This window comes from Hemicordylus capensis, chromosome 2, assembly GCF_027244095.1.
Source record: "Hemicordylus capensis ecotype Gifberg chromosome 2, rHemCap1.1.pri, whole genome shotgun sequence".
NCBI lineage: Eukaryota > Metazoa > Chordata > Lepidosauria > Squamata > Cordylidae > Hemicordylus > Hemicordylus capensis.
In genome coordinates this window covers 329,143,662-329,170,364 of record NC_069658.1, presented here as the reverse complement: position 1 = coordinate 329,170,364, position 26,703 = coordinate 329,143,662, and the positions used below count along the sequence as shown (strand labels likewise).

At 46.4% G+C, this 26,703-nt stretch overlaps 1 protein-coding gene across 6 annotated transcripts in view; it reads right to left on the bottom strand.

Moving 5' to 3' along the window:
- The window catches only part of UBA7 (ubiquitin like modifier activating enzyme 7), a 64,109-nt gene that overhangs the window by 27,560 nt on the left and 9,846 nt on the right, over positions 1-26,703 (bottom strand). For 4 of the 6 annotated variants that reach the window (XM_053295872.1, XM_053295871.1, XM_053295873.1 and 1 more), the window contains exons 2-16: positions 22,596-22,658; positions 22,167-22,335; positions 19,572-19,706; positions 19,025-19,131; positions 18,650-18,740; positions 17,835-17,979; positions 17,385-17,482; positions 16,897-17,043; positions 16,534-16,695; positions 13,331-13,441; positions 12,907-12,987; positions 8,626-8,781; positions 7,934-8,099; positions 6,456-6,652; positions 5,703-5,767 (exon numbers count right to left, since the gene is read on the bottom strand). In XM_053295872.1, the coding sequence (XP_053151847.1) occupies positions 5,703-5,767; positions 6,456-6,652; positions 7,934-8,099; positions 8,626-8,781; positions 12,907-12,987; positions 13,331-13,441; positions 16,534-16,695; positions 16,897-17,043; positions 17,385-17,482; positions 17,835-17,979; positions 18,650-18,740; positions 19,025-19,131; positions 19,572-19,706; positions 22,167-22,335; positions 22,596-22,651 (1,886 nt within the window). In that variant the 5' untranslated portion in view covers positions 22,652-22,658. The remainder of the gene's footprint in view (positions 1-5,702; positions 5,768-6,455; positions 6,653-7,933; positions 8,100-8,625; positions 8,782-12,906; positions 12,988-13,330; positions 13,442-16,533; positions 16,696-16,896; positions 17,044-17,384; positions 17,483-17,834; positions 17,980-18,649; positions 18,741-19,024; positions 19,132-19,571; positions 19,707-22,166; positions 22,336-22,595; positions 22,659-26,703) is intronic. The other 2 variants (XM_053295874.1, XM_053295875.1) reach the window with 2 other exon arrangements.

Genomic DNA, 26,703 nt, shown 5'->3' with positions numbered 1-26,703 from the left:
GCATGGGGCAGGGGCAGGGGGAGGGGGGCAGGGGGAGGGGGAGGGAGGGCAGGAGAGATTGGGGCAGGGGGAGGGGGAGGGTGGGCAGGAGAGACTGGGGCAGGAGGGTGAGAGGGGGAGGGAGGGCAAGAGAGAGTGGAGTGGGAGGGGGCAAGAGAGTGGGGAGTGAGGGGAAGAGGGGCAAGAGTGTGGGGCAGAAGGGAGGGAGGGGGAGGGCAAGTGGTACAGGAGGGAGGGGGGAACAGCCGGCCCCAAAGAGCACACAGATGCTCTGTGTGGGTTGGCTAGTTGAATGAATTGCCCCATCATCCTTGCAGTTTACAAAGAGGGCCAAGTGGCATTTGAACTCAAGCAGGGTAGAAGGCAGGAAAAGGGGGCAGAAAGGAGCATTGGTTACACACCATGAAGACTTCTTCTTGCTGCTGGATTTGAGGACATCTCACGTGGATTATCCTTCCCATGTGCTCCAGTAGGCAGGACTATGAAAATTAGAAGAAGCTTTAAGAGCCTGGGAAGGAGCCCCCTCCCCAGTTCGTAGTAGCCAAGCTGGCAAATACAGAGAGAAGCGCAAGAATAAAAAAACAGGTAAACACAACAGAAAGGAACACAGATGCCCAGATTGGTGAGTCGGGATGCCGTCAAATCCAGCAGCAAGAAGAGTCCTTTATGGTGAGTAACCAATGCTCCTTTCTCTGCTGATGGATGAGGACATCTCACATGACACATGCCGTAGCTAAGAACCCCGGGTGGGAGAGTCAGCGTTTACTGGGGAGGAAGTACCTGTTGAAGGACACATCTGCCAAAGCCTGCTTGTGAGAAGAGATGGCAGTCAAGCTTATAGTGTCATGTGAGGAGGATGGCAGGAATAAAATGAACAAGGCATCCGTGGAGCGAAAGGAAGCCATTCGGGAGAGGTACACATTTAGACTACGGTGGACATGGAGTTTATGCCAGGGTTTTTCGAAGTCGTGGACAGCAGGCTTAGGGCAAAATGATGGCAGGACTAAGTCCTGAGATTGGCAAAATATAGAAGCCTCTTTAGGCAGAACAGAAGGGTCCGGAATGAGACAAACGGAGGGGTGGGGAGTGAAAACTGGGATTGGTGGATAATGCATGCATTTCTTACAAATGTTTGGCTGATGTGATGACCACAAGGAATGCAAGTTTGAAGGAGAGAATGAGTAGCAGTATCACCCTGATGGACTTGAAGGGTGGCTTGTAAAGCACGCAAAGCACTTTATGCTAGTCCCAGGATGGGAATCTGTGTACAGTGGGAGGTGAAAGTAGTGAGGCACCTCTGAGAAAGCATTTAAGATGAGTGCAGGCCTTGAGTGGAGGATGTGGATAGTAGATTTGCCAGCAAGGCTGCTTGATGTTTTATTGTGTTACCCTTGAGTCCTTTATCCAGACCATCTTGTAAGAATTGCACAGGAAGGTCGCAGTCTTTTCTGGAGAGCTGATGACATCAGCACCATCTGACAAAAACTCACTAGGTAGACTGGTAAATGTGGCTCGTAGGGTCTCTCTCCTAGATGCAAGAATAGTGTCCAGCACTTTGTGAGCATAGCCACTACATTTTAGGATAGGAACACAGGAACATAGGAAGCTGCCATATACTGAGTCAGACCATAGGTCCATCTAGCTCAGTATTGTCTACACAGACCGGCAGCAGCTTCTCCAAGGTTGCAGGCAGGAATCTCTCTCAGCCCTATTTTGGAGATGCCAGGGAGGGAAACTGGAACCTAGATATTCTTCCCAGAATGGCTCCATCCTCTAAGGGGAATATCTTACAGTGCTCACAGATCTAGTCTCCCATTCATATGCAACCAGGGTGGACCCTGCTTAGCTAAGGGGACAAGTCATGTTTGCTACCACAAGATCGTTAAGTTGCCAGGTGGCAAGATTGAAACATGCCAGGTCATGGTGGTGAATGGGTCCTTGTTGAAGAAGGTCTGGGGTTACTGGGAAGAACCAGGGAGCCGTGACTGCAAGGTGTAGTATTTATGCGAACTACGGTCTTTGAGGCCAATGTGGTGCCACAAGAATTACCTGGGCCCTGAGGAGACAAATTCTGTGTAGGAGGCAGCTGATGACTGGTATGGGAGGAAAAGCATATAGGAGATCTTGATGCCAAGGGGAGGAGAGGGCATCCACTGCCATTCCTCCCTCGCAGAGGAACCAGGAGAAGAACCTGGGTAGTTTGGCATTGACTGGGGAGGCAAAGAAGTCCACTTGAGGTTGGCCCAATGCCTGGGCTAGGAGATGTGTGTAGTTAGGAGATGGAATGCATCTGGCTCCATTCAGCCAGACAAATCCCTTTCCTGCTGAGCCAGTCAGCTTGCGTGTTGAGCGATCCACTGACGTGATGGGCTGTTAGAGAGACCAGGTGAAACTCCATCCAATGGAGCAGCAGAGACACTTCTTGGAGAAGGGATCTGGATCTGGTGCCTCCCTGACGATTCATGTGTGCCTTCGCTGTGATATTGTCTGTTCGGACTAACACACCCTGGTTCTGTAGGAGTGGCTGGAATGCTTTGAGCATGAGGTGGGTAGCTTTGCGCTCCAGCTAGTTGATACTGTGAGCTTGCTCTTGAGGAGTCCACTTCCCTTGAGCTGAATATTGTAGGCAATGAGACTCCCAGCCTGTAAGACTTCATTGTTCTTCAAAGGACAAGGGTCCATTGTCAATATGACCCTGGAATGGTTCAGGAAGGTCTTGCTGCAAGAGAGACGGTGCAGTTGGATCCACCAGAAGAAAAGGTGAGTGACCTGTGGTGGTAGTTGAAGATGGCTCTGGAGAATAGGGCCTCCATGGGAGTATCAGTGGGAGGAACCTGAAACATGTCTGAAGCCTCCTGAGTAAGGCTATAGAATTTGTTAACAAGTGGAGTGGGCTTTCTTTTCACTGGAGGTGCTGTCCATTCCTGTTTAACCATGTCCACAAAACAATCAGGGAAAGGAAACAGTAGGTCATGTTGTTTGGGCATTGGAAAAACTAGGATTTCTTGCGATGGTGGAAGGTGGTGCTGAGCAGCTGGTGGAAGCTGGTCCTGGGGAATCCAAGTATATTGATGACATTAGTAAATAAGTTTGTAAAGTCATCTGGTGGAAAAACCTGAAAGATTTGAGAAATGATTCAGAGGTTTGGTCATCAGACCATTCTTCTTCCTCCCTAGAATCCACTTCTAAATCAGGGTTCTCTGTCCCTGGGATGGGAGTGTCTGGGTCCTCTGGGACAATATCAGGATTTTCCAGATCAATGATGGGTCCCAGGTTTGGTGGGTCTAGGAGCAGCCTGCTGGAATGTGTATCCTGGGAGTCATACCCCAAGATGGCAGTGGAGTTGGAAGGGGTACTTTGATGCTCTCTGGATTTCTTCTTTGGGGCCATTTTAATTTTTTTTATTTTTATAAGCTTTCCTATGTTTTGTTTTTCAGGAGAGCTGGGCAATGAAGAAGGGGACGAGGAGGAGGAGTATGAGGATTCATTTCCTGTCTCTGGCCCATTATTTTGGAGCTTTTAGCAAGCTTGCGCTAAAATCTCAATGACCTCCTGGAACCTGCCAGGCTGGTGAGTCTTCTGAGGGAAGCAAAGGTTCAGGAGGCAGGGCGGGCTGGTTGTTGGGGGGAGAGGAGGGAGAGCTGGAAGGCCCAGGTCTCACTGGTTCCAGGGGGAGGGCGGGTGTCTGCTGGTCCAACTCACTGTTTGTGTGTCCTGGCAGGAGTAGCTGCGAGGGAGTCTCTTTCCCGCCATCACTGGGCCTGTCTTGGCCTTGCTTGCAGTCCATTTGGGGATCATTGCTGGGAGGCATCGTCATCAGAGGAGCACTCCCTCCAGAGGGCCTACGCGTCTGGTCCACTTGCGGGGTTGGAGAACTCGAGCAGTGGGCCTGTAGGCAGTGCATTCATTGTGTGAGGGGGTGCTGGAGAGGGCATGTCTGCTCAGCATTGTCATCTGAGAGGCTGCGTGGTGGGCGGAGCAAGGCTCTGAACACTTGTTGGGACACTGGAGAGCTGCAATGGCAGAGTGGAAAGAGCAGTCAGCATTCCGGGGTCTGCTGAGACCAGTGGGGAGGACCAGTTGTGCCTGGACCCAGAATGGAAACCGGCTGGGCCCAATGGGCCTTCCAAAGGGTTGGGACTGCCTCCCTCAAAGGAGAGCACTGGTGAGGACTGGATGGTTGTCAACACGCTAACGGCAGCAGAGTGGGGTCATCATTGATTGTTGTTGAGGCTACTCGGTGGAGGAAAGGAGCCATTCTTTTTCCCTTTGGGGAGGAAGATGTTCCGGATTCTGCCTGGCATCTGGGCCATAGATAGCTGAGGGACAGAAAAGAGGAGAGATAGGAGGATTTTTTGTTTTGCAAGGAGTAGAAGCGGGGGGGGGGGATGGAAAAAGATGAGGGTATATAGAAGTAAAAAAGGATATAAGAAGATAAAGGCTTTGCTAAAAGGAAAAGGCTGTTTCTGGAGCAAGATGCAGGACTAGAAGAACAGGGGAGGGTTCTCCTTCCCAGGCTCTTAAAGCTTCTTCTAATTTGCATAGTCCTGCTTACTGGAGCACGTGGGAAGGATAACGCATGTGAGATGTCTTCACCCAGCAGCAGAGAAGCAAGTAGATCTCTTATCGGTGTTCCTTGGAAGATATCTGGGATAAATGCAGGGGCGGAGGTGTAATCGAGCAGACGGGTTCAAAGAACCCATTGTCTTCTGCATTGCAGAGCTGCAAAGTGTCCGGAGGAGCCACTGAGCTCCACCAGTCGGGGCTCCCGCTGCCACCTCCTTCTGCTGCTGGCCCAACTCTGCGCTTCCTCTTTCCATCAGCTGGACTCCTGGCTGATGGAAGGAGGACCTGCACATGCAGCCCATCACTACATCCAGCCACCTCCTGCAGCGGCTGGCCCAGCTCTGCACCTCCTTCTTCCATCAGCTGGGCTCCTGGCCAATGGAAGGAGGGCATGCACATGGCCCATTCGCCACCATCCCCCTCCTTCAGTGGCTCTCTGGGCTCTGTGCCTCCTCCTTCCATTGGCCAGGAGCCCGGAAGATGGAAGGAGGATGGGGATCGCTGGGGGAGAAGGGAGACTGTCCATACATTGAACACGGGCCCACTCTCCCCTCGCTATGCCCCTGGATAAACTAACCACTTACATGGAAGCTATCCCATTTCATACTCACAAATGAGGCTGCGAGAACTAGTCCACAGTCACCCAATGAACTTCATGGTCAAGTAGGGATTTGAACCCAGGTCTCTCCATACCATTACACCACACTGGTGTGGTACACCAGTTGAGTGGAGTTGGGAAGAAAGAACCTTCCTCCATGGTCATCACTGGATTTAGACAATGTGAGAAACATGGACCTTTGCTCTGATCCAACAAGACTCTTCTTCTGCTCCTATCAATATCTTCAGTAAGAGCCTGAGGATCTCATTTTTGGTCATGTAATTAGTTATCTTATGCATGTGGAGGAGATAGAAGCAGAGCCTGCTCCCAAGAAATCCCACCTCCTGCATCAGATCCTCCATCCAAGGACACATCACAGCTCCAGCCATAGCTCAGGAACAGTCAACATCTAGCAGGCTTTCTTCACCTAGATGAATCCTGAATCAAACCCACCCTATTGCAACACTGTCCTTTTATGGTTCCCCCACCTCCCTTCACCTACCGCAACTCTTCAGCCAAGCTCTTGCTGCACACTCACTTTAAAAACTGGTTGATGCTCTCTGGTGTGGCCTTGAAAAGACCCTCAAACTGATCTTGGGCCCACTGCAAGAAAGAGAGGGGGGGGAATTGTCATTGGGAACTTGGGATCCACAAGGACAGTGGATCCTAAACTGGGAGCCTCTAGATGTTGCTGAACTACAACTCCTCTATCAGCCCTAGCTATAATTTATGTGGCTTTTTGAGTCTAGCTGGGGCACAGTCCAGGCATATGAAGGGTCTAGCACTAAAGTGAGACCCTAGAGAAGACCACCCACTTCTGTGCCCCCACACCAGGGTTTCTAACACAACACAACAGACTCAACAGAACAGTGTCCCAGTCAGCACCCTCCCCTGGATGAGAGAGTAAGGGCATGAAAAGACACCAGGGCTGTGAGATACAGCCTGCCCCCATTTCTAACCCTGCCACAGAAAGAGAAGAAGCAGCTGAAGTTCTACACAGGGAGAAAGAGTTGGCCCGGCTTGTGGGTGAAACAGCTGGACCCCATATCCTGCCGTCAACGCTGCTGACAAACTCTGGCCCCAATGCAGCTGCCTGGAAAGAGTAAATGAAGCCAAGGGGCCAGGCAAGGAGCTAAAGGGAGCACCAACCGGCAGCTGGGAATGAAGCAAGTTGTTTTCCCTCTTCAGGGATGGACCAACTGGAGAGAAAGGCTGGAGAGGGGTCTTTGACAGCAGATACTCAGAGCTGACCTGGGGGTGAGATTACAAAGAGCAACAGCTCATCCTCTACCTGGAGTGTGTGCTGGATAGTGCTGGGGAAGTGGCGCAGTGTGCAGAGGGCATATTCTCTCTCCTCCAGGTCCTGAGAGTGGCCATACGGCTCTGTCACAAAGGGCACAAAGACCTGCGCATGCCCCTTGGTGCCTGCCGTTCCAGAATCAAGCAGAGGCTTGAGGTACTGCACGCATCGCTCACCCACATACTCTCCTGCAGGGAAAGGGAAAGGAGGATTTACAAGGGAGTCAGTTCTGTTTGTAGTTTTCTATCTTCATTGCTTCTACCTTGCACAGCACAGCATTGTTTCCAAAGTGTTCACAAAGGTCTCACACTATTTCAATCATTCCTACAATGGTCCTGTAAGCTAGAACAATTTATTATCCTCACAGCACAGATGAGGTAGCTGAAACTGAGAGACCTTGGCTTGTCTGGGGCCATCCAGTAAATTCGGGGCTGAGCTCTAAGGGGACTTCCCAGCTCATGCTTTAGATGACAAATGTGTCATACAGTTTATCGCAATGTGTGTATTTTGTGGACTTGCAAGACAAATCAAAGACTCTAGATGTTGGATTTCGACTGGGATAACTTTGCACTTTGAGCAAGAAGAGGGAACAAAACTGTTATGCTGTCCTTCTTGCCCCCTGAAACAGGCCTTACTAGATCTTCCTGTCCTGTCCTTCCTCTTGTGGTTTAATATTAGCCACTAAAATCACAATTCATTAAACACCTCTAAGATACCTTGCCCCACAAACTGATCAACGTGTCATCCAAGATGTACCAAGGGGGCAGACCATAACAGGCAGGTCTGGTTCTAGGTTTGAGGGGATCCTTGGCAAGGTGCCTAACTGTGGACTCCCTCCTCCATGGGTGGGCCCCCTTAAGGCTCCCAGGATCTTTGTCAGACGTGACTTTACTTTAGGAGGCTGGGTTCACATATTGGCCAGATTTACCCTGAAGTGCAAATGAAGACCTTCCAGTGATCAGAGGTTGTGAGCCTTCTGTGCCTATACCATTCCTTGTCCTTGCCATGTCCTTCAGCTTCACCATACTATTACATGCCATTTTAAAAATCCAGATCCTGAGCAAACCAAAATTACCACGACTTGAAGACATCAAAGGTGTTTACTTTGAGGCTACATTGAGCATGAGCACTGGTGTAGCGCAGAGGCTACAAGACTGAACTGTACTAAAAGACTGAATCAGAGTCTCCAGTTCAAATCCCACTTCTGTCAGGAACTCACCAAGTAGATTCTCTTCCTCATTCTAAGCCCTCCATCTGCAATATGGGGAAACAATCCAGGCCTACCAGATAATGTATGTGCAGTGCTTGAAACACTTGGAAGTGCTTAGTAAATATTATTCAAAAATAGTACAGCCCTGCAAAGAACTCTGCTTAACACAGTTCATTATGAGGGTGGCATTGGTGTTACAAAGACCAGGGCCTATACAGTACAGTGGGAGAACTACTGGCATTCCCTCTAGAACACTCACTAGCTTTCAAGCTGTCCAGGGCACTGGCAACACCATCCAAACCAAGAAAGAAGTCATCCCCATAGAGGCATTCTGAGTCTCGCCCAACCTGATTCTGGTGAGCTGTCACGTTGACATTGGGGTTCATGAGTTTTATGGCAGCTGCAGCCACTTCTGACTTCTGCTTCTGCGGGGACAAAGAAGACATTAATGGTATTAGGTGAAGCTGGGATGGAAAGTGGGGGAAGTCAATTTGGTTGCTTGGGATCATTGGTCCAAGCCAGAGTTGGGAGCCTCTTCTTAAAAGATAGGAACATAGGAAGCTGTCTTATAACAAGAACAGACCCTAAGTTGGTCCATCTAGCTCAGTATTGTCTACACTGACCAGCAGTGGCTCTCCAAGGCGTCAGGCTTTCCCAGCCCTACCTGGAGATGTCAGGGATTGAATCTGGGACCTTCTATGGCCCCATCCCCTAAGGTGAATGTCTTACAGCAGACACATGTAATCACCTATCCAAATGCAAACCCTGCTTAGCAAAGGGGACAACTCATGCTCTCTAACACAAGACTGAATCTCCACTCATTAATGTTTTTCAGCATTATGAATGGCTTTGCTAATAGTCCACCCTGAACGGAGACTCATTTCTTGGCCAGACTGATAACCACTCTCCAAATTCAAACCTCTTTCCCACCATCATCTCTGTAAGACTTACAGACATATCCTGTGGTCGAAAGAGGAACTGCCTGTTGAGGTTGGAATATTCGATGCTGTCCATGTCTGTCACAGTGATGTTCCCACCCTCACCAGCAGCCAGGCCAATCATTGCAAAATTCTTCAAGAGCTCACAGCCAATGGCACCTGCTCCTGCCTGAGGTGGGTGTAATAAGATTTGTTTAAGTCCCATGACAATCTGGATCTGACCTCAATCAGGTTGATCTCAGGAATTCTCTGGAGGTAGGGTGAGGGGACATGAGGAGACACCTCCCCAAATTATCTGGACAGTGCTGATTTGTAATACAAGGCTTTCCTCCACATGAGTGCTACAGGACTGGTTCCCATGCTGGAACAAATGCAGAAAACCATTATTCAGAACTGAGAAATACACATGTGGCGTCTAAGAAAGACTGAATATTAGATTCTAACAGCTTTCTGATCAAGGATCTTTCCTTTCTGCGTTAGTCTTCAATTTACAAAAAACAACAACAAAAAACGACCCCCATCAAAGAGACTCAAAGTCAGGTGAAATTATATCCTCAGTTTACAAGAGTGCAATGGAATCAAAAAGGCTGGTGTAAGCATTAGGAACAGCTTCAGAAAACTGCTGTACCAGGCTCAACTGTTTAATAATGTACTTCCTGGAGGGGAGGGGAATCACATTACAAGGAATGACAAACTGAACTATCCCCCTTTATGGAAAGTGAACTGCTGGCCACATTTTATACTACAGATGTTCATTAGTGAAAGCATGTGAAAACAAGGGGAAATATTTGACTTCAAAATCCACTTTGACTCTATCTGGCACTCTGAACTAAGCCTGAATTTTGCTTCAAAACAAGATCTGGAAGAAAAACCCATAACCTTGTCCAATCCTTGTGCCAATTCATCAAATGTGTGTAACACATAAAGAACAATACAAAGCCTTCAAACAAGAAAAAGGAGTAAAACCGGGATGTAACATCAACCCAACCCTCTTTTATCTTATAAATCAACTATCTACCAAATCTTTTTGAAGTTGTTGTGAAGCCCAGGATTACCAATATGTGACTCAGCAACACACTGCCTGTTATATACTGGTGACCTCACCATGCTCTCACCTATACAAGAGTGAACTACAGAGAAGTTTGAACTCTAGAGAGGTTTTACAATATAAGAGACATACAGATGTACTTGGAGGAGGGAAATTCCACTGCATTCAAGGAAAGGTGCTCACTCAACTGAATCAGGCTGGATTTGACAAATGTAAATTAAATATGTCTGCAGAGGCTCTTTGGACTGGACATCCGGGCAGAAGTCCGGTCCTCAGCACTGTGGTGGTGGTGGGCCTCTAAATGTCCTGGGGAGCCTCCAAATGTGGGTGGCTGCCCAGCCTGCAGCCTGCTTCCTGCCCACCCACCTGCCAATCTCCTATTATGTGCGGCTGGGGGTTGGGGGCTAAAAGCCAAGTGGGCCAACCTACAGCCAGCCCACAGCCACCTGCCTCTGTGGTGGCAGCTAAGACACTGGGCCAGGATGGGCCCGGAGGCTGGAGCAGGCGAGCCGCTTCCCTGCGCCTGTGCAGTGTGACTTGCGAGTGTCGCAAACACATGACGTCACATGTTGCAATGCTTGCGAGCTGCACTGCACAGGCACAGGGAAGCAGCTCAACGGCTCCAGCCTCCAGGTCCAGCTGGGCCCAGTACCTTAGCCTCCACCACAGAGGCAGGCGGCTGTTCTCAGCCCCCAGGCCCCTGGCCACACACAACAGGAGATTGGTGGTGTGCAGGCGGGCCATGAGCAGGTTGCAGGCTGGCCAGCCGCCCTCAGACTAGTAGTGCACTTGGTCACCCACTGAGTGAAGGCCAGCAGTGCTGCCACACCCCCAAATTCCGGAGATCAGCAGGCAGAGAGTGGGCTGCAGGCTGGCTTCAGTCTCCAGAGTAGCACACTTGGCCAGGACTAATCGGCCAGGAATTAAGTGCCAGGACTCTCTCAATGCAATAATTAGCATGTGTGTGCAGCTCAGTGGGAAGTATCATCTTCAGAATTTTTTCTAAAATAAAAAAAATCCTACTTTCCCATATCATGTTCTGGTGTAAAAAAAATTGTGCATTCATCTTATTTAAGTGCCAGGATATGGTATTTGCACGTCAGTGGGAAGCATCTTCAGCATATATCTATCTATCTATCTATCTCTCTGAGGCATACACATTGCTAATCCCATGAGTGGCGGCTCTCATGAGAGTTTGCAAGCGAGCTGCCGGCAAGGGGAGAGGAAAGAGGAGGCAGTGGACAGGTGGGCAAGGCAGGAAACAAAATGATGGTGGAGGGGAGAAAATGGTGGTGGCGGCAGGCAGGCAGGCGGGGAAGAAAACGGAGGCAGGCAGGGAAGGAAATCAGCGGTGGCGGGCAGTGGAAACTAGAAGTGCAGATGGTCTCTGCTCAGCCCAGCTAGTTCTTTATTTAAAAACAAATAAGTTTCCAGCTTTCCCTGAACATGTTCTGGTGTATAAAAAATAGTGCATTGCAGCTTATTTTGCAGTGGGGGTGGTGAGAGGTGGCAAGGCCTTCAAAGGCCTTTAGGTCAGGCTCCAAAATTGCCTAGGTGCACCTCTGTATGTCTGAGCCAAATAAGGAATACATCATCAAACTGTGGGGAAGGCTGTTAAGGCATTGTATGGGGGGGGAATACTGCAAATGTTTGATCAAATTAGAGTTGATGCACTAATTACAAATAATCAGGGCTATTTATATCTGTGCCAAAAATTCCAAATTCTGTATCCAGAAGACTCAAATGCTATGCTAAAAACGTATTAAGCAAATCAACCACCATTATGCAAAACTGTAATCTCTTTCATAAATGCAATCAATTTGCATTATTTATTCTTACACCAACATTTGAATTGAGGCAGGGAAACATGAATGTTGGAAAAGCTCCACCCTCTAAATGTAGGATCGTTTGACTCAGGAGTTCTCAAACTTGGGTCCCCAGATATTGTTGGACTACAACTCCCATCATCCTCAGCCACAATGGCTTCAGCAGAGGGGAATTGTAGTGGGAGTTTTAGTCCAATAACAGCTGGGGACCAAAATTTGAGAACCCTTGCTTTGATAGATGCTGCCTGCCCATGTTCAGATATGCCCCAAATACAGACACACACTGAGAGAAGAGTTTCTCAAGAACCCTTGCCAAATACCCATAAACTGCCTGCATGAAGATCTGCAGAACCTCTAGTGACCCACTGCTATTATTGTTCACACGCCATTACCCAACCAGTTTTATGTTGTGGTAAATCTGGGACTTAACTTTGTGATGGTATAAAATGCGAGGCAACACAAATTAGGATGAAATTCTTCCAGATCTCCACAGCAGCAGTTGTGCTAGCAAATGCTCTGTGTACAAAGAAACTTCAGCAACAGCTGCAGAGCAGATCTAGGTCAGTTACTCATAATCCAAAAAGCATTATTCATCTCCTGGTGGTGCCACCTCAACTAAAGCAGTCAACAAACACCCCCTTTCGGAAAGCACAAGAAGAATATAAGTGAAAAGTCTAACCCTTCTCAGGCCATCAGTACCTGGATTAAAAAACTATTCCCATTTTCATGCCATCCATTCTCATACCATCAGTTTTTAGATTAATACATTACCCCCTGAGCAGCCAAGCAAACAACCTAATGCAAGTGCAGTTTTGTCTACCAGACCTAGAGGGATCATTTGGAAGAGCAACTGAGTTTTGCACAAGCAATTATATTAGCAGACAATCTCTCCATAAGGGGCAAAGACAAGCAGCACTCTGTTATGCTGAGACCTATCAAAGGAGCAGAAACCAGCTATTAAGAACAATGAAACCCGCACTGCAGAAGGAGCTATTCTTTTAAATTTTGGCAAATCTTTCAGACCCGGCTTCACTCTTCCTCACTACCTGTCTTTCCCATAGTTCCACTTTGCTGCCCATGATCTCTCTCCTCCTGACATGATATCACTGCTCTTCATCAGTGATACCCAGTCTGTGAGCCAGGGAATATTAGTGGGCCATGTGAGAAAGGCTGATATGTGCCTTGAAAAATTATGCCGGTATGAGTTGGTATGAGATATGCCATGAGACAGCAGGCATTAGGGGTCCAACCAGAACTCTCCAGACAGGGGACTAGTGGAGAGTTACACAATTCCTGTAAGGCAGAACACCACATCTTGTGGCAGTGAATTCCATATATTATGATGCACTGGGTGATAAGCACTTTTGTTTCAGCTTCATGCACCCACCCTGACCCACACATCCCAGCATGCCCTTCTCACCACAAAGTATTTCTGCCTGCCAAGTCGTTCCTGGAAGTCAGTCCCAAAGATGGCAATTTGCCCATCATAGCGGCTGTCAAGCTGTCAGAGGACAGAGAACGCAGGTATTAGGGATCCAACAGGAACTCTTAAAACTGGGGACTAATGAAGATTAACATGATTCCTATGGGACAGAACTGTACCCATTTTAACACATTCAGAGTGTGACCCTCTTATGAGTGTTCAGTCTAGGAGCAGAGATGCCTCTATAGCAGCCTATAGGGATTGGTGGGGAGAATCCAACAGGAGGCAGTGCAGAGGCATGATGCATAGGAGGACTTAACCCTCTCCAGCAAACAGTGTCAGCTGCGTGGAGAACATGCACTACCAGAATGCCTTCCTTTGTGTTGAAAAAGTACAAACCCCAGAATGCATCATCACTCACTGGAGCACAGTCTTCCTCAGTCAGCTGCACAACAAGCTCCTTCTCAGGCAGACATTCATGGGCATCAAAGTACAGCCACTGATCCAGAGGGGTGAATTTTCCTGAGGCAGCCTACAGACAGAACAAAGGCAAAATGCTGGTCACCCTTCCAGAGGAATGGCACTTTTTGGTTTGGTGAGGGGCAGCCATTTCCCTAAGGGACACAGAAGTCTCGAGGGACAGACAGACATACCATTAGGTCTGACTCCTTTCCCCCCCAGGCAGGACTCTTATGTCCTAACAGCTGCATAACAGGCAGAAATTCAAAGGGCAATGCTTCCCATCACTTCATCCCCATGTCAGGAGAAGCTGCAGATTTTAATCTTCTGCTTGTTAGTTATACAGCCATTAAAAGCACAAACAGCCCTGCCAGAGGAGAACAAATTATGGGAAATGTCATCATTCTTCACTACTCTAGTCATATCGCAATGGCGGCAACAAATCCAGGGATGAGAAGAGGGATCTTGTAAGGCAACATTATTTTGACCACACCGACATCTAGTGAAATCACTTATAACAATAGCACTGGTAAGCCTTTCCATCCTCACTTCTGTCTACCTTCATATCCTGCAGTGCACTTTACTCAGCTTACTAGGAAGTAACTGAGGCTCCTCATCTCCATCTTCTTACACATTTCCCAATCTTCAGCCAGGTTTGTGGTGCTACAGGAGAATCAATGTGTCCTCTGACTTGTTCTGCCTTTTAATAACTCTAGAAAATCCACTTCAGACAGACCAAGCTAAGATCTTGCCTAACCTGCGCCACAAGATAGTCACCCACAAGCACTCACAAGTTGGGTCTAGATATGGAGATATGGCATATGCCAGATATGGAGCTATATAAATGCAACAACAGTTTGCATTTATATGTGTGTCAGAGCAGAAGTTCCCAGGCTTGAGTCCCCAGATGTTGCTAGACTACAATTCCCATCATCCCCAACCACAATGGTCACCCCTGTGTTAGAGTGTTCACAGCACTCGATAACCATAGCCACAACTAGTCTCCAAGGTGTTCTCATCCCCATATTACAGAGGGAGGCTGAGATCTAGTGGTTTGCCTAAAGCAGGGAGTCTCAAACTTGGGTCTTCAGGTGTTATTGGACTTCAACTCCCATAATCCCCAGCCTCAGTGGCCTTTGGTTGGGGATTATGGGAGCTGAAGTCCAATAACACCTGAGGACCCAAGTTTGAGAATCACTGGCCTAAAGCTACCTAATGAGCTGATGGAAGAGGTCATATTTGAAACCGGGACTAGTTTGCATCGTCCCTGCAATTACATGTAACCGAACTGAGCTATGCTCCTAGGAAGTAAGAGGTATGCAAGAAGAGAACAAGATGCCAAGATCAGGAAACTCAGTGCCATGCTCACAAAAAGGAGAGAAAATGGGCTCATAATAATGTCATTGTTGCAGTTATCTCCCTCTTCACTACAAAGCACTAAGTTCAGCCTTAAGGCCAATTGAAAACAGACCTCTGCCAGATATGCCACTGGAACAAGAAGGGGCATAGAGACAAATAGGCAGAAGATATCAAAGCTGAAACAGAGGACCCTAGAGGGAAATTTCCCTTTCTGTTCTCTTTTGCTAAGATTGCCTTGATGGTTGACTGAACTGAGATAAGGGAAACTAGCCGAGAGAAATATAGCCTTGAAAAAACTAGTCTCAAAGCCTAAGATGCCATCTGGTGGCCATTTTGCAAAACAGAAACAAAAGCACCACACTTGCAATCGAACAAAAGGAAGTAAGTGCTTATAGTTCCTTCAAAGGGGACAATATAACCCTCTACACCCACTTGCTGGGTAACAAAAACAGAGTTAAAGTAAAAAAATATGTATGGGTTAGAGATGGAAGACAAATAGCTAAAAGATTTTGTTGAGCAATAGGCTTTATTTGTTATGCTTTGTAATTATAAAGTTCAAGGCAATGTACAGTTATATGCTTTGTTTAAAGGATTACAATATAAATGCTTGTAATAAAAAGGTTAACTAAAAGAACATTAAAGCAAATGAAGATTACTACTGAAATCAAATGTCCCTGCTCAGAGTGAAAATGCATGTCCAAAAACACTTAGAAAATATGTACAAGCAACTTCAGAAGTGATTAGAAACGGACACACAAGCACAGGTAAGCTTACTTGCCAGCATGTTCAAAGAAACATGGCCCTGACTTCTGGTGAGTGGGATGTTCACAGATCCACTGGCTCCCGACTTCTCATTTCTGTTGTGGTTTGGAGAAAGTAAGAAGCTGCAGGAGTGTCTTCCAAGCAGCAAGAGAAGCTTCTGTTGCTTCTTACCTTTTCCAAATGAGAGAAGATATCTCACACCACTTCTTTCCCAAGCCTTCTGTATGCATCAGAGAGCTTGGATGAGCAGGGTTGGTGGTGACCACAAGCAATGCCTGGCTATCAGCAAGCCAAGCCAGTATTTGTGAACCCCTTCATCAACACCTCATGCTTCCACTTTTTGCATTGCCAGTGTAATGTCTGAAGGGGTACTGAGCACTGAACATGAGCACTGGAAGCTCAAGAAGCAGACATCTGCTAACTGGGACTTCTAAGGATATCTGAGAAGTCATTTAGTCACCACTAAAATTAAAGCCATTTTTCCTTTCTTTGCATAAAAAGACCCAAAGAAGCAAAACTGCATGCTGACTCATTTGAAATTGCCTAATTGCAAGTCCCAGATTTGTTTTAAAATAATCAGTTGACAATCCTAACTGGCAGTTCCAGAAGAAAACCAGCTAGATTGGTTTAAGGAGGGCAGGCAGCAACCTGAATTTTGATGGCGACACAGAGGCAAGTGGGTCACAGGGATGGAGCACCTGCTGCTTTTCCAAGTAGGAAACTAAGCTGCCACTTCTGGGCTTTACTGGGAAATGTTTAGGTGATTCCCAGGGAAGCCTATCCTTAGGCACTTTCAGACTGTTTCTACTTAAAGCAACTGACATGCTCTGTATGTTTTTCAGAGGTCAGGAGTCTTTGTGATGCTACAGTTTCATACACCAAACGAAGTGTCTGTGATCAATGGTACTGAGAGAGGGACTGGGCCCTTGGATATTCCACCCAACTCCTGGCCTTGTGGCAATGCTTTGGACACAGATGCATCATGGGAAATACCCTCTAAACAGTTCACTGCTGTGTCTACTCCCACAGACTTCTGCTACTCACCTTCAGCACTTCTTGGGCAGCTAAGGCTCCAATGAAGGCATTGACAGGGCTCAGGTCACCTGTACATCCATACGCAAATGTTCGTACCAGATCCTCATCCAGTGGCTCCTGACCCATAGGTAGAAGTTTCTGTGCCAACTCTACCATCTTGTCTGCATCTGCCTGCCAAGGAATAATGATGGGTGAGGCTGGGAAAAGGGCCTGGATGACTGAGAATATATCATAATGGCTATTTGGAGGAAAAGTCATAACTCTGTGGGAAGAAGCAGCATCTGATAGCATAGGTCAGGGTTGGAGATATTTGATAGCCTAGGGGAAAGGCATGAATTGCCAGAAAGAAAAAATAAAACTCGAGAGACACACCTGATTCCTGGGTCTAGGTAGCCGCAACATTTCACTCTTGAAGACATGCAGAGCCCAGAAGGCCAAGTGGAGAGTATGATAGTGTGGCAGTATCCCCTTATCTGGGGTGCTGATCTTGGGATTCTCCATGGAGGCACGCAAGGACCTCTGGAAATATAGAGATATATCATCTGAAATTGGCAGAAGTACCTATCCATGTCCTTCCCCATAAGGCACCAGTTCTCAAGGACTTTCTTGCTATAGTTGCCTGCATAGGATCCTGCCTCTAATCAGGCCCAGGCTCTAGGGCATTTGTCTTCCCTGGTGACAAAAAATGCTGGGCCTCAGGAGATTCTGGACTGTGCATTCTCCAGCTAAAATGGTTAGCCAGGGCAATAAAAATGTTCAAGGGTCAGGCCACCTGGGTCCTTTGTGAAGTAGCTGGAATGGGACAATTTTGTTTTTACCACCCACTGAGATCTCTCTCTAGTCCAGAAACAAGTACATACAAAGGAGTGCTCTTGAGGCATCTTGACTTGGGTGATGATCCCACCACGCTTGTGTGGAGAAAAAGAAGACGTGTCTCCAATCTCCAGACTGTATTGATCTAGGAGACATGGAGCACAAATGCCTTGTTCTCTGAGAAGGTCAATAAGAACAGACTCAAATAAAGCAAATAACCCAATCAACTCCCAATGTAGCCTGCCTTGGAACTGTCTTGACCTATCAGACACATTAACCTTTCCTACTGAAGTCTTGCAACATCCCTCTGATGTGAATGTTATGATGCATCTTTCTCTACAACACAGCATACACACCCCTTCTGTCAAACTCCTCCCTCATAGTATTTGCAAATCCATCTTCTTGACATATCTCCTTATATTATCCTGGATATTTTCCAGAGGCAGGCAGGAACTGTACACATAGACAGAAGGAGAAGGAAGCAGAGGGCATGTTACCTCTCACATGGATTGGGCGGGGCTTACAACCATTCAGTTCAGTCATTCCTTCAACCTCTGAGAATGTCACCAAGTCACCATTCTGGAAGTGGTGGCCTTGCACATGCACATCATCACAGGCCACTGTCAAGATGCCAGGGCTACCCTGTGGGGAAAGTTTATATGTGTGTGTATGGTTGTATTAATGTATTTAAAATATTTACATCCCACCTTTCTGCCCAACAACAGACCTCCAAAATGGCTGACAACAGCAGAAAATACATAATAAACAGGAGCCATACTCAGATTATCTCCTCAGCATTTGACTGAGGGTGGACAAAAAGCCATCCCACCCAGCTCCTGCCTCCCACACAATTATTCTCTCCTCCTCGTGTCTTGATCTGGGAGTTCACACAACCTCCCATCAGGAGTGCACCCGGTTCTCCTACCTTGCCTGGGTGCTCCTTCTTTTTGGGTCGTGAATAGTTGTTGGGTTTTTTAAAAAAAAGTTGTGATAATTGATGAAGGTTCAGGAGGAGGGATGATGATAATGCAAAACATCTGCTCCCTGGGCCTTAATGTCGCCACTGCTGCGGCTGTTCCCACTGCTGCCCTTCAAAGGCTTCATGGTGACCATAAGGGAGAATAGTCCCATTCTCTAGACGAATGGGACCATGATTACTTACTTTGTGTTTAAAGTAGCTCAAAGGAATGCTGGTTTGGGCTGTTTTGGAGGAAGAGGAAGACTAGGAAGCAGAACATGGCAGGCATGGCAGTAAAATGCAGCAGGCCCAGAATACTGGTGAGAGACATTATATAGTGGTCAGGAAAAATACCTGGGTGATATCGTGAATGGTGGCAGAGAGAGGTTCATCCTCTGAAGGATCATATACCATAAAGTGTTCTCCAAAGTCACAGAAGAGCTGCCTGGATCCAGGAGACAAAAGCAGGAGAGGTCATATCTCCAACAGTTCTGTTTCACCAAAGGGTGTGCTTGACCACTGAACTACCTCAGAAGTGCCCCTGCTTCACCACCACTCACAGCCACTCCCTGTTCAGAGAAGATACTGCTGTATCTCCACCACTCCACTGGGAGTTTATATGAGCTCTCAGTTCCTCTCAACTGGGGGCCCTCATTCCACCCACAGTCATTGCCACACACCATCACAACATCAGCCCTTCAGACAGGACAAGACCCACTCAGCACATACCCAGTCAAGCCCTTTGTATCAGCTAGGACAAAGCAAATGTTGTTGGCGTGGCAGAAATCACTGATATGTAGCTGCTCCTCCAAGGGCGAATTGGTCAGCACCACAACCTGTAGTGAAGGCAGAGGTTTACTGCTAGATGGAATCAGGCTGAACCTGAACAAATGCTCCCTGCTCACACAAGTAAGAAACAGCCCAGTAGAGCATCAATCCATTGTGTGCAATCAGCACCAGTCAATCACACGTTATGCAATGCAGCACAACTATTGCAGCCCACCACAGCCATGAGAGCTCCATGTAGTGTTTATGGTGCAGTTTCAGAACAGTTATTAGCCTGCGAGGACAACTCACCACTGAACTGCTACTATCAGAAACAACTGGGTGCAGCCTTACAACTTTGGTTCTATCACAGGATGAGAAGCGCCTTCATTGGTATGAATCAGGACTGGCATGAACACCAGGCATGGTGATTTTTGACAGCAGCATTACTGAAGCTGCTTCCTCTCTCACTTCAGGGTGACACAATTGAGACACACAGCTCTGTCCCTACCTGGAAGTCAGACAGGAAGTTCTCAGACAGCTCTTCAGTACAGGCTAACACAGGGACATAGCTGTTCAACCCTGCAAGATGGTGCTGGGAGACCATGGCTCGGTTTTCCCCCACATCATTCTTTGACAGGTAGAACTGCAGAAACAAATAATGCTAAAAGTGAAAAAGGAGGTGATTGGCACTGTTTTGTGCTAGAGATAAAACAGGAAATGTGTCTTATTGTTGCCTGTGTTCCCACTTCCCACCCTAGGTTTAATACACTAGCTTAGGGTAGAGAGAAATGATGGTTTACGGCTCTGTTCCCGGACTTCATATATCATCAACGATAAACTTAAATTGGGGATTTCCTATTTTTGCATCAGCACAATAGTACCAGGGTCATTTCTATTCTATGACTGTATCATGCAATTGTGGAATATGGTGAAGTGAAGTTGTGCCATCGAGTCAGTGTCAAATCTTGGCGACCACAGAGCCCTGTGGTTTTCTTTCAGTAGAATACAGAAGGGGTTTACCTTTGCCATCTCCCACGCAGTATGAGATGATGCCTTTCAGCATCTCACTATATCACTGCTGCCCAATATAGGTGTTTCCCATAGTCTGGGAAACATACCAGCGGGGATTTGAACCAGCAACCACTTGCTCCCTAGGCAAGTTACTTCCCCGCTGCACCATTAGGTGGCTGTGGAATATGGTACAGAGTGCAAAAATCGGTATGCTGAGAATATCAACCCTCATTTACTCTTTTAAAAAACAAATGTCCAACCCTTATAGTTGCAAAAATAGGCTTGAAAATATGTGGGCAATGCCTAGTGAAATCTCAGAAGTCAAAGAAGAACTTCATTGTCTGATGCTTCCAGTGGTGAAGTGCAGGACTTCAGTACCTCACATGACTCCTTGCCCTTTTCCATAGCTAGACAAAAGCAGAATTTTGCAAAATAGATAAATGTGCTAATTTATACAGGTGACATGATTCGGGGGGTTTGTTGGGGTTTTGCTCAAAATTCTGCTATTTTTAACACAGAATGTACAGTCATCCCTCGCCAACTGCTAGGGTTCCATTCCAACAAACCCTCACCATTGGCAAATTCATAGTTGGCAAAGCATTGAAGTCTACGGGGAACAGGGGGCAAGGGGGAACCGTGGCCACAAAAAGATTTAAAAATAGGGGGGATTGCTAAAAATAACCAAAAATCTCATAATATTGTCAAGAATCGCCAACAGGAATGAGAAGATTGGAACTCTGGAAATTTGTTGAATGCCCCAAAATCACTCAAAGGCATTTTAATTGGCAAGGGACAGCAAGAGGAATAAGCAGGTTGAACTTCTGAACCCCAAATCACTGAAACCCACCTCACCACAAAAAAAAAAAAATCACTAAAAACCCTTGGTAAAAGCATGGTTGGAGAGGGATGACTGTATATTGTTACATCTGAGTGGCAAGGATACTTCAACACAGTCTCTGCAGCCAAATACCTAAAGAACCATCTCAGCCCATTTGGATCTGCTTAGTGTATAAGATCTTACAGGGAGGCCATGCTTCATGTCTCTGTAGATGCCCCTGCATTGGGGGACTCCCTCCTGAGGTGCAGCTAGCATGCCTTCTGTCTATTTTTAAGTATAGGTTTACTACACTAGCTTGTTCAAATGCTTCCTGACTCTCTTGGTTCAATGATTTGAGCTCATTAGTAGTTGTCTGCATCTTGTCTTCTCATGTGTTTTTAAATTTTGCTCTGTGGTTTTTGAGCACTCCTTTTTATTGTATTTTATTGATATAACGGTGTTTAATGTTTACATTGTTAACCACTTTGAATTCCCTGTGGCGGAAAAAAAGGTGGCTATATCTTTAATAAATAAATAAATAAATATGCTGAAGCAAATGTTTCAATTCAGGATACTAGATGGGGAGTTTTATGACATTCGGAACCTGGTGTAACAACTTTCTTGTTCTGCTTTTAATAATGGTATCTACATTACATACTGACTCAGATTTACCAAACTATGGAATCTTATTTAATTCTCGTGGCTAGATTACACTGTAAACCATGAACGCAATTGTATGACCTACAATTATTAGCAACAATTATCTAATTATAGTTATTATACAGCAAGCTGGGACCAGTTCAGATGATTTACAACTCAGCTGGGAAGGATGTTGAGACACCACAGATGATTGAAGCATACTGTGTAGAGATGACAGATCTGAGGTTTTTATCCTTTCAAAATCTGGATTTTCCTGGTACTAAATTTTGGTTTTTGTTTGTTTATGACTATGGCTTTCCAGAAGACCATTACATGAAGGCAATGTGAGACTGGAGAAACTTTGTGAATAGCTCAGAACAAAGTTCTGGAGCATCAGTATTAGAACCAAAATTCCAATTTTGGAAATTCAGAGGTTATATTAAAAATACCTATTAAGTAAACTGCTATGGTACCTATATGGCCTTGATAGAGGCGGCAACAACAGGGGGGGAAACACCGTAACAAACCCCAGAATACACTATCCACACTGCCAGGGAGTGGGGGGTGGGAGCTCTGCTATATACATGTATGCATGTATGCTCTCATATATGTTAAGCAAAGGCTCTAAAAGAATACCTGTGAAGACAAGTCACTCCACTCAGCATCATTCTGGTCATGGACAGTGACAGATCTCACTCCTGCAAGAATAATATTCTTGGCAATCTCCACTCCCAGCCCCTTCATTCCAGAGACTAGCACAGCAACTGTAGCCATCTTCTGCATGGCTTCACGGCCCAGCACATAGCTAAAAAAAGGACAAAAGTTAGTTGGTGAATATACAAAGTCCATACAATACCACTTCCTCACATGCTCTCTTTATGCTTCCATTCCCACATCTTCCTGTCACTCCTTGGCCAAACACTGCCCATACCACATCCTACACCTTGGGCTCCCACCTTTTCTCAAAACTATATTCATATCACCACTCCCTGCTGCCCCTGGCCATAGCACTGTTTTGCTCACCAGAATGCCTCCCACCTTCACATCATGCATCACAAAACTCACAGTTGCCGAGAGTACAATCCCTCGTCGATCTCAGGAAGGCCCTCTGAAGCACTCATTCTGCTCCTAACAATCAGAAACCAAGGGCCAAGTCAACTCTAGAACAAATGCCTTCCTTCCTCTCTGATAAGGATGTGAGGAACCAAGTGCTATTAAGACTCAGGGCTCCCAGTCTTGCTTGTACCCAGTTGTAGCTAAACCTATTATTAAGTGTATTTATTATGTATGTATTACATTAGCACAGGCCTTTACAATTTGTTTTTATCTAGGAGCCAACCCAAAAAATTAGGAGCCAGACAATGGATACTTGATAAAATTACTGGACATAATGATAGACATTATGCAGGGGAGGATAAATGGTCTCATTATCCCCTTTACAAGTAACACAGAACACAAACAGGGCTGCTGGAGATAAATAAGGGTTTTAATAAAATAATTCTACCTCTGAATATCCTAGTCTAGGCCTCACAGTTAAAGTTCTAGGTGCCATGACTCCTGGTGCTTGGGATGTGTCAACTACTGCATATACACACATGGAAAAATATGTTGGTACCCCTCCACGAAAAAAGAACCCACAATTGTCTCTGAAATAACTTGAAACTGATAAAAGTAATTGGCACCCATCACTGTTTATTCCGCATTTAACAAAAATCAGACTTTTGCTTTAGAGTTTTGATGCAACAGAATATTTCCAATAATAAAACAAATGAAAATGGCATTAACAAAAATGATGGGACCCTTAACCTAATATTTTGTTGCACAACCTTTAGAGGCAATCACTGCAAACAAGCAATTCCTGTAGCTCTCAATGAGACTTCTGCACCTGTCAACAGGTAGCTTGGCCCACTCTTCCTGAGCAAACTGCTCCAGCTGTGTCAGGTTTGAAGGGGGCCTTCTCCAGACTGTATGTTTCAGTTCTTTCTATAGATGTTCAATAAGATTCAAATCAGGGCTCATAGAAGGCCACTTCAGAATAGTCCAATGTTTTGTCTTTAGCCATTCTTGGGTGCTTTTAGCTGTGTGTTTTGGTTCATTATCCTGTTGGAGGATCCATGACCTGCAACTGAGACAGAGCTTTCTGATACTGGGCAGTACCTTTCGCTCCAGAATGCCTTGATAGTCTTGAGATTTCATTGATCCCTGCACAGACTCAAGGCACCCCATGCCAGATGCAGCAAAACAGCCCCAAAACATAACCGAGCCTCCTCCATGTTTCACAGGAGGTATGGTGTTCTCTTTTTTTTTGAAAGCGTCATTTTTTTGTCTGTGGACATAGAGCTAATGTGACTTGCCAAATAGCTCCCGTTCCCCGCTGTCGCTGTAAAAAACTCCCAGGAGTCCTTTGCGTATGCGCACATCGTGCGCGCGCTTCATGTCTCTGTGACGTGCACGCGCACAAAGGACTCCTGGGAGCTTTTCACAGTGACAGCGGGGAAGGGGCGGCAGGGAGGTATCCTGCCGCCCCAATTACTCCTACAATTACAGCGCCAGAGCGGGAAAGCAGCGGGAGGGGTAAGTAAACCCTCCCGCCGCTCTTAAAGCTACCCCCCCCACCCGGACCGCCCAGGTCCGGACCGGTCCGGAGGCCTTTACAATGGCCTCCGGACCGGTCCGGGCCCATCCCTAACCAACAAATGTATCCAGGCCACATTAGAATATCTTTGTCGAATAAGCAAGACTTGATCTCTTTCCATACTTGCTTTGCTTTACTTGATGACATATCAAAGGCATGCAGGCATACATGAGACAATGGCTTTTCATTTAATCGCTTTTCAGGAGGCATAAAACACTTTTTCAATGAGCTATAAGGGTACCAACACATTTGTCCACGTGTGTATCTTAACTCACCTTATACAGAGGCAGACCATTGAGCTAAACTAGGATTGTCTACTCTGAAGGGTAGTTGCTTTCCCGGGCTTCAGACCAGGTATTCCCCAAACCTACCTGAAGATGCCAGGAATTGATCTCAAGACCTTCTGTATGCAAAGCAAGTGTTCAGCCACTGAGTTATGGATTCTCCCATACTACTGATCTAAGGCTCTATCTCAAACATTGTATCCCACCCTATCTCTAAGGAGCTCAAGGCACTGTGCACAAGCTCCTTACATGGTTTCTCCCACTCCATCTATTCCTCACAATCCTGTGAGCTAGGTCCTGATATAGTAGATGAAAGCTGGTATCAGTGTTTTCTCTAGTTTTTTTCGTGTGTGTGGAATGAGTTTTGTTCTGGGCGGCAATATCAAGACTGTGTGTGTGCACATGCATTCAGAGTGAGGCCTTCCTGATTCAACCTGAGCGGGATCTAAAATTAACTGAGCTGATATAAAAAAACATATGAGTGAGTGCACTCTAGGGATGTGCATGGAACTGGCGGGGGTGGCTCGAAGGTGGGGGGGATACCTTTAAGGACTGGGGAGGGTGCTCTTACCCCCACCCCTGGCCACATTTCCCCTGCCAGTGCTGCAGTTTAAAATGGTCCAGTGGAGTGGCAACGTACCTCCCTGCCACCTCGTTGCCTTCTCAGACTGGAAGAGACCTGAAGTACCTGGCGTGCGTGTGCACATTGGCCACACATGCGAGTGCGACAGGTGCACGCATGCACCCGACGTACACACATGTGCCAGGTACTTCTACATGTGCCAGGTACTTCTACATGTGCCAACGTACACTACATGTGCCAGGACCCTTTTAAACTGCAGCACCCATAGGGGATACGCGGCCGGGGGGGATAAGAGCACCCCCCCAGTCCTTAAAGATATCCCTCCACCGTCAAACCACCAGTCTTTCAAACCTGTTCGGAGGCCTACAAAAGGGCCTCCGAGCAGGTTTGTGCACATTCCTAGTGCACGCACATGTGTAAGCCTTAGAGGGAACACTGGTTGGTATATAAATTTGTTAAACAAATATATTAAGTAAGTTACAGCGGATGAAGCACATAGGGGCTGACATACAGAGCAAGGACACACCGGTGCAATAAGAGAGAATTTCACAACTAGCTGCACTTATGCAGCAGGGAAGCAGAATTTTTTTATGACCTCCCCTACCCCGGGAAGCGCTCTGTGGCACCCCAAAAATATGTCTCTAAGGACTACACAACCCTCAGGGACATATTTTAGAGTGCCACAGAATGCTTCCTAGGAAAGAGGGGGTGCAAAAACTGCCGCTTCCCCACTGCACTGGTGCAATTAGTTGGGAAGTTCTGTTAGGCTACTCTATTGCTGCACTGGTGCATCTGTAAATAGTGAGAAAATCTCAGATTTGCAATATGTGAACTAAATGGGTAGATAGACTCACCAGTTTAGAAGTTCTGCGAAGAATGAATAAAAACATGGAAAGTTTAAGAATAAAAGAAAGGAAACTGGAATATTTGGGGCATGTGATGAGACATCAGAGATATTGTCTTCTGCAATTATTATTGCAAGGAAAGATCAAGAGCAGGAGGAGGGCAGGAAGAAGGAAAACATCATGGTTGAAAAACCTTAGAGACTGGTATGGCATAAGCACTGCATCACTATTTAGAGATGCAGTGTCAAAAGATCAAGTAGCCTTAATGACAGCTAACCTCCAATAGGAGAAGCAACAGAAGAAGAAGAAGAAGAAGTTGTTGTTATTGTTGTTGTAATGTAATAAATAAATAAATAAATCAGGTGAATAAGTTTTTGTTCTTCAGTTACATCATCAGCTTGTGTAAGCTTGCTTCCTGGAACTCAGAACCTCAATTGGCCAACCTGAAAACCATTTTTAAAAAATGTATATAAATATAAAAGGCTTCAATCTTTCTATTCTACTTTTTAATTTGTTTACTATTTGTCTCTCCTTCTGCTTCTTCCCCTGCCCTTTGTCCTCTCCATCCCCACTTCTCCCAGTCTTTCTGCTTAATCCTCCATTTCTTTTCTTTAAAAAAAATGGTAAGAATGAGCAACAAGTAAATGGTGTGTGTGCCCCTGTTGCAACCCACTTAGGCTAGCCCACCAGCCAATGTTGGGTCCCAACCCAACCCATCAGCAGAAGACCAAGCTATTGGAATGACAGAATGACACCATACACTTTGACCTGGGCTGAGCACAGGACCAGGAAGTCGAATAGTGAGCAGTTCCTCAGGATCTGGGGT